General features: G+C 47.3%; 1 protein-coding gene across 2 annotated transcripts in view; it reads left to right on the top strand.

Moving 5' to 3' along the window:
• The first annotated feature begins 1,108 nt into the window (after positions 1-1,108).
• The window catches only part of Ano6 (anoctamin 6), a 186,644-nt gene continuing 180,603 nt past the window's right edge, over positions 1,109-7,149 (top strand). For both annotated transcript variants that reach the window (XM_059247004.1, XM_059247003.1), the window contains exon 1: positions 1,109-1,320. In XM_059247004.1, coding sequence (XP_059102987.1) covers positions 1,248-1,320 — 73 coding nt within the window. In that variant the 5' untranslated portion in view covers positions 1,109-1,247. The remainder of the gene's footprint in view (positions 1,321-7,149) is intronic.

Below are 7,149 nucleotides of genomic sequence, written 5' to 3'. Positions count from 1 at the left end.
TCTACTTGGGATTACAGGCCATACGGCCATAAACAGCATTACAGGTCATGGCTTTCTGTCTGTCTGTCTGTCTGTCTGTCTCTCTCTCCTCATCTCAATTATCTCCAGAGCTCTGCATTTACTTTTATGTTAGAAGTAGTCTTCTTTACTAAAACTGTAACCTAAGAAGCAGGGATAGTGTTTCCTGGTCATTTTCTGAAGAGTAATACGTACTGTCTTTTAGTGCATATTTGTGGTTACATGCCTACGTTAATATTGATCTCAATGTTTCTTTTTTTTCTTTCCCGTGAGAACATTAAAAATAACTGTATGAATATAGGTCGGTGTACAGTGCTCTCCTAGCATGCCAGGGGTGCTGGGCTGGATTCCCAGCATCTGAGAAGGGAAAGAGAAAAAGAGTAAGTATATGAAAGAATAAAATACGAAGTCGAGTTGGTGTCATTGAGCAGTGCTGGACCATATAACAGGAATGGGCTCAGGAAGCAAGTGCTCCACCAGAGAGTGAGCTCCATCCCAGCACTGCAGAGAAACGACTTGTCTCCAGCGTCCTTGACAGCAGCTCTGCAGATGGGCGACCCAAGGGCCCTGCAGTTCTGACTGCTTCCCAGCGTTTTGGGAGCAAACTCCCTTCGTTTCTGCGCCCCAGAGTCCTTGAGTTTTCAGGGAGGCATTCCTTCACTCCCTGCCTTCGTTTTTCCCTTTCGTTTCTTTGTTCTTCCTGGTACCGTGCTTTCCCACATTGCCCTATTCCAAGAGTTTACACGTAACTGTGACGCGTTCGGCCTAATCCCTGGCTTTGAGGTCTGATTTGCATCGCCAGCACCCGCTGCACCCCGCGACCACTCCTTGCGATTGCTCTCCTTGCGCACGTGTCGTCTGCTCCGCAGCAAGCTGGCACATTCTGTCGCCTTGCCATTCTGCAGAACAGTTTAAAGCCCTTGCGAGCTCCTCGGAGGAGCCGGCCTGCGTCTGCAGCTGCAGCGCGTCCCGCAGGCGCAGCAGGGCAAACCCAACCTCCCCCCACCCCCTACTTCCTCCTGCGTGCCCCGAAGCCGGGGCGGTTTGATCTGGGGCGGGAGTGGCGGCGTCTCTCTGAGCATGCTCAGTAGCCGGCTGCGCGGCTAGTGAAGCAGAGCGCGGGCGGAGTGAGCAGGCTGTGCCGCCGAGAGGGCTGAGCGGAGCTTGCGGCCCGAGCCGAGCGGAGCCGAGCAGCGCCGAGCAGAGCCGAGCGCCGGTCTGGGGGAGACATGCAGATGATGACTAGGAACGTCCTGCTGAACATGGAGCTGGAAGACGACGATGATGAGGATGGAGACATCGGTGAGTGCCCGGGGCCGGGGCGCGGGGATCCGGGGCGGACGCCTCTGCTCGGAAGCCGCGGCTCAGAAGCAACTTCGGGGCTTTTCCTGTGCCCGCTACGGGGCGGTGTTTCGGGGTCCCTGCTCCCGGGTTCACGACACACCTGATCCGGTTCCGCGGAGGCCGCAGGCTGCACCGCACGCCGGTCCCGCCCGCAGCCCCGCATCGGCCCGCAGAGACGCAAACAAAAGGGCTGGAGCGGCGAGCGCGGGGCAGGGACGCGGGGCGACGCCGGGCGGAGGACGGTGGCTCATTTCCACCAGGCCTCCTGGATGTCAAGCTGTTCCTTCTCGAGGCCTCCAAACACTTTACAAAGTAAATTTAGGAGTTGGGTGTGGCGTTTCCTTCCTCTCAGATTTTACTCCCGAATCATTTAAATCAAAGGAATTTGATAACACCCTGGACTAGGACAAACTTGGGGATCACACGCCTCGACCTTTCGTTCTGACAGAGCGATTTGCCAGGTATTCATCTTTGTGGAGAGAGCAGACAGTATTCCTTTCCAAAGAGGAGAGAAAAGTGCGCACAGGTTGACCTCCTTGGCGCCTCACACTGTTAAGCTCAAGTTTCTGATTTACCAGACTTTGTGCAAGTGAAGTAAGCCTCTGCACCTGGCCACTGCTGGGCACAAGATGTAGGATGCGACTGTTTAGTGGGACTGGAATAGTAAGTGACCGTTACGTAGAAGTACCATCCATGGGAGTGGCGTTAAAAAAGTTACACTCAAATGAACACAATCAGTTTCTTAGGAAAATATTCATGTCTGTCCTCGCGAGGTACTCAAGCGAGCATCAAGCCGGAATTAGAAGTTGACCTAAGCAAGAGGCTCACTGTAAATACTTGGCGCCATCGGATTTCAGTTTAGAAAGAAAATCTAATTTGGTCTAGCCTCTGTTACATGATTAGGCATCATAATGCTAATCGTTTCCAGAGCCTTGCAGTAAGCTTTGCATTTAATGACCGATGTGATTCAGGTTTGTTCCATGAAGTAAAACAGCAGATGTAGTTAATTACCTCTGCCCCTTCTGTACCCTCCAGTATTTAGATTGATACTTTAGTGTAGATAGTAGACAACCAATTTTTTTTTTTCAAGCAACAAGTATTTAAGCAGGTTCTGCAAAGTTTTGGTTGTTCTTTATTGAACTATAATTTGAATGTGGAGTACAGTGACTTTTGTATCAGAAAATGCTTTACCATGCCTTACGTTTGTGTCATATAAGTGATAATGATAGAATGATAAGCCTTCTTGGGGGTTACTGAGGTAGGCTGACAGTGCTGTACAGGCTATTACAAAGTAATTCTGATTTCCAGCTGTGTGGATGAAGATTGTAACTGCAACCTCTGCCTCGAATCTTGTAGTGTTAAAGCTCTTGACTGATATATTTCTTCATCTGCCTCACTCCTCTGATAGTTGTAGAGTCGTTTAAAGCAGAGTCAGTATTAGTGTTTTCTGTGGCGTTTCTCTTGGCTTTATAATTCGGAGCAGGAGGCCCTGACGTCATCCAAGGCTGATTGCGAGCAATGAAACTAAAACATTTTTCACTAGTTGATGGTATCATAGATGTTTCACCTACATGTATGAAGTCAAGCCTTCTGGGAGACCACGTTCTAGAGCTTTATAAACATTAGTTCAGGTGGTTCTTGAAGCTGTTCGGTACTTAGGTGCCAGGTGGACCTCCTTTTGCAAAACGGAACCCAGGTGGAGAATTGAAAATGGTAAACTTCGCATGGTGTCTGTCTCATTGGCTTACGTCATGGCCACCGGAAATAAAAGGCGTGCTGATGAATGAACCCGTGGGCAAAACTTGTCCCCTCCATTTCACCAACAGGCCACAGAAATCTCATCTAGGCAGCAGCTGCCGAAGTGCCCTAGGGGAGACGGTTATCACTGCAAGTGCCTGGGGCTGCAGAGGACTGTCCCTGACAGACTCCACATATCCGTCCCCACCTCCAATTAGTCAGTGAGTTGACTCAGCATCATTTCTTCTTGATTTAAAAAGTGATAGAAATAGGACGGACGGGATGGACCACTGGGTAAAGGCATCTGCCACCAAGCCTGAGGACCTGAGTTCGATCCCTGGGACCCACGTGATGGAAGAAGAGAATATTCTTCTACACGTCCTCTGACCTTCATTCATGCATTGGCACTCACCCCCTCGCCAAGCCCCTTAAAAAGTGATAGCAATAGCTTTCGTGGCAGAACGTAGAAGCTCTCGATGAATATATTTCTTTAGCGCGTCACACTCACCAAATGGTTTGTATAGTAGGTTGTTTTAAGTTTTTATCTTCTTGCATTATCTATGGTTCAAACTCTGCCAAGGGAAAGTGGTTCCAGACATGGGAGCTATGAGGAAGAACTCAGGGTTCAGATGGATTGGTTTGATATGGATAGTTGATTGGTGGGTTTGACTTCCTGGTTAGGTTAGATGGTAGGTGGTTGAGAGCTTTAGGTTTGCCATCTGTTTCCTGTAGTTGACTTGGTGATTTCTCATCCTGGATTGTCATGCCATTTGGGAAGTGGACAGAGGCCTTGTAAGATAATGGTCTGGCCATTCCTCTTCAGACTCTGTTCTCTTTCACTGCTATATTCTTAGAAAGACATCTACTGTTCCCTTGGTCCATTTCATGTTTAATCACCCTCAGATCTAGGTCCAGTTTGTTAGGCGTCCTTGGCATTTAGTTGAACAGCCCTCCTCTGCTAAATACAGGAGAATATGTATTAGATCAGGGCAGGATGCACCCCTTTCCCAGGATGGGGTCCCTTGAAACAGGACACTTGTAGAGGGTGGCTTTATTGAAGTATGTACAAAACTGTGGGAGGGCACTTGGAAGAGGAGGTGGCGAAGCTATGGGAAGTGTGGCCCATGCAGGTGCACCAAAGGCAGGAGAGCTTTCCGGGGCACAGACACTAGGGTGGAAGGGCATGGGGTGACTATCCTGTGAGGAATTCCCCAAGCATCAGAAAGATCTTGATTCACCTGGAACTCGTCATGGAGAGAGCAGATCTGCAGCTGGCAGCGTACTGGGACGCGGAGGAGGATGGAGAGGGTGCTGCAAACCTTCCCAGGATTTGGGGTTAGACGTGGCTGTAGTGATTCAAGGATGAAGGACTCTGTCCTGGAGCTTAAGGAAGGAGGGCGGTCTCTAAGCCACCGATGCTGGCTGTAGTACTTAGTGTGATTGCCCTCTGAGGTTGACCGATGGGAAGGATGGGCAGTGTGGGGTGGGGTGCTGGTGTCTGTTAAGTCCTAATTTTCATGGCTGCTGTGGTTTAGACCATTGCTTACACCCCCACCCCTCCACCCCCCACCTCGCCTCTCTTTCTCAGTGACTCTTCCTCCTTCCGAGCCTATGGCAGACTCCTGCAGATATCCCTGATACGCCGTCCCTCATGGACCCCCAGTGCGGTCTCCCATCCCTTGTTTCTTGGTTCTAAGTACTCAGCCTTCATCCTGGTTTTGTTTGTCTCTGTGTTTCATTATCTCTGCTTTTGTTATCTCTACCACTGAAGTGTAAATTTCTTAGTGCTGGGTGGAGTTCACGTAAGTCTTATAGAGATTATATAAACTGTCTCAAATGTTGTCTCTATTCATAAAGACAACATTTTTTTTAAATCATGTCTCTTTCTCACCCTCCTCTAAAATATAAGTTGACTTTGAGTTTTAAGATTGCAGGGCTTAGGTAGAAGCCAATCAGTTAATTACTGAAAGAATGAAATATATATATTTCAGACAGTCATTTCAGACTGTCTCTGAAATAATAAAATAAAAATAAGCATATATATTTATATATATATACACACATATATATACACATGCGTATGTATATATTTGCTTATTTACTTATTTTTATTTTATTATTTCAGAGACACAGTCTCTTACAGCCAGGCTGCCTTTGGACTCAGTATGTAGCTGAGGCTGGCTCTGAACTCCCGGTCCTCCTGTCTCTGCCTCCTGAGAGTTGAGATTATAGGCATGAGCCACAGAGTGACTCACTCCTGTAATGACTTAACACAACGATTAGCGGTTTTATGGCTGTGTAGAGTTCTCTTCTGTGTTATCTGAAGAGCACATGCATTCAGTGGTTCCGCTTCGTTGCACCCCGTATTGCAGTAATCTATCACTAGCTCTGTAATCAAGGGGTGTGTCAGGAGAAGTCCTGGTACGGAAGTGGTACCAAGGAGAAAGCATGCAACCTTGCTGATCTAGCTGCAGAGAGGTGTGGGCAGCTGAGCCAGCTGGGGAGAGATGAGAAGATAGGGATATGATTCCTGAAGGCACAATGATGTAAGCCCCAAATGAAGCCAGTTCTATCTTCAGCTTACGTGACATTCGTGTGTGTGTGTGTGTGTGTGTGTGTGTGTGTGTGCACATACATACATACATACATACATACATACATATATATGCATTTTCTTTAACAAAAAAATGAGAGTTTAAAACAGTGATCAAAGACATTTTCTCCTTCGGCCTAGTGTGCCACACCTAGTTCCACACCTAGTCATGACTTGCCATCCACAGTCTAACGTTGAAGTCAAATAACAGCTTTCCGAAAGGCCCTCTCGTCTCTCTCCTCTTTGGCAACCCACTGTTCTGCATGTGACGAGAGAGCTCTAAGAAAACTGCTCTGAAAGAGTGTGTGTGAGGGCGGGGCTGCCACAGTGGCATATGTTGCTTGTCCCCCCACCCCCAGCCCCCGTAGAAGCCAAGAAATTTAGATCAAACTCTCCCACAGACATTTCCATTAGAGATACGGTTTTAAATTCTGACTTTTGTGGGAAAGAATGCAGCACTAAGAATTGCATACTGCATGCCTAAGGTAAAAAATGGTATCGAACTCTGAAGGTGGGATTTGTAACAGGGTAAATTGGGAAGAGTGGGTTTTAGTTAAAGTTACCCTGTAGCTGTCACTTTGTTTCCCGTTAACAGTACGTCTTGACCAAAAGCTGTCACCTCACTGAGGGATGCTTTATGTTACTCACTGTGATGCCCTTTCACATAGTAGGTGCTTAGCAAAACATTTGCTATCGGGCTGATTTAGTTTCCATGCTATATGATTTAAACTGCCTGATCCACTTTAGACGCAGTGCGTTCAGGCCTGGGACTGCGTGAAACAAAGAGACACATCTAATCACCTCCAACCAAGAAAATGTGCTTCTGGACTGATTCGTAAATGTTAGGGCCCAAAGTGTGGGAATTTAAAGTGGCCAAGTGAGGGTGTCACACTCATATCGCCCTAATTGTGGAACCCCAGGCCTCTCGCACACCAGGCAAGTGCTCTGCCCCTGAGCCACTCCTGGCCTGTGGCGTTACTAGGATTCCTTTTTGCTTTTGCTTAGCTTTATCTTTCCGGCTTTGCAGCGAAAATTAATTGGCATCCATCCTGAGAAACAGCCAGTTTGTGGAACATAAGATGAATATGTCAACAGTGGAGGATTTTGGGCGTGGGCCAGAGAGCAATGCAGATGTCATTCAGCCAAAGGACGCAGTGGAACACGCACAGAGACACATTGAAGGGTTAATGACAGCTTTCACTGCCTCGGTATTTATGGGTGCCCTGGCTACATTTCTGCATACCAATTGATAGATCTTGCTGCAGGAAGTCATTCAGCAGCCAAAAACACAAATAAAATATATTCTTTGTGGAGTCCAGATGTTGCTTTTATATTTAATACTTTTATTTTAGGATACCAGAACTCTACAATTTGCCACATTATTATTCAAATGCTTAAGATTGGGGGGGAGAAAAGGTATTGATCTTTTAAAGTTTTTTTTTTTCCCCTGTAATATT

Source organism: Peromyscus eremicus, chromosome 20 (genome assembly GCF_949786415.1).
Source record: "Peromyscus eremicus chromosome 20, PerEre_H2_v1, whole genome shotgun sequence".
In the NCBI taxonomy this organism is placed as follows: domain Eukaryota; kingdom Metazoa; phylum Chordata; class Mammalia; order Rodentia; family Cricetidae; genus Peromyscus; species Peromyscus eremicus.
Note: the sequence above shows the minus strand (reverse complement) of the source record. Positions and strands in the feature narration are given on the sequence as shown.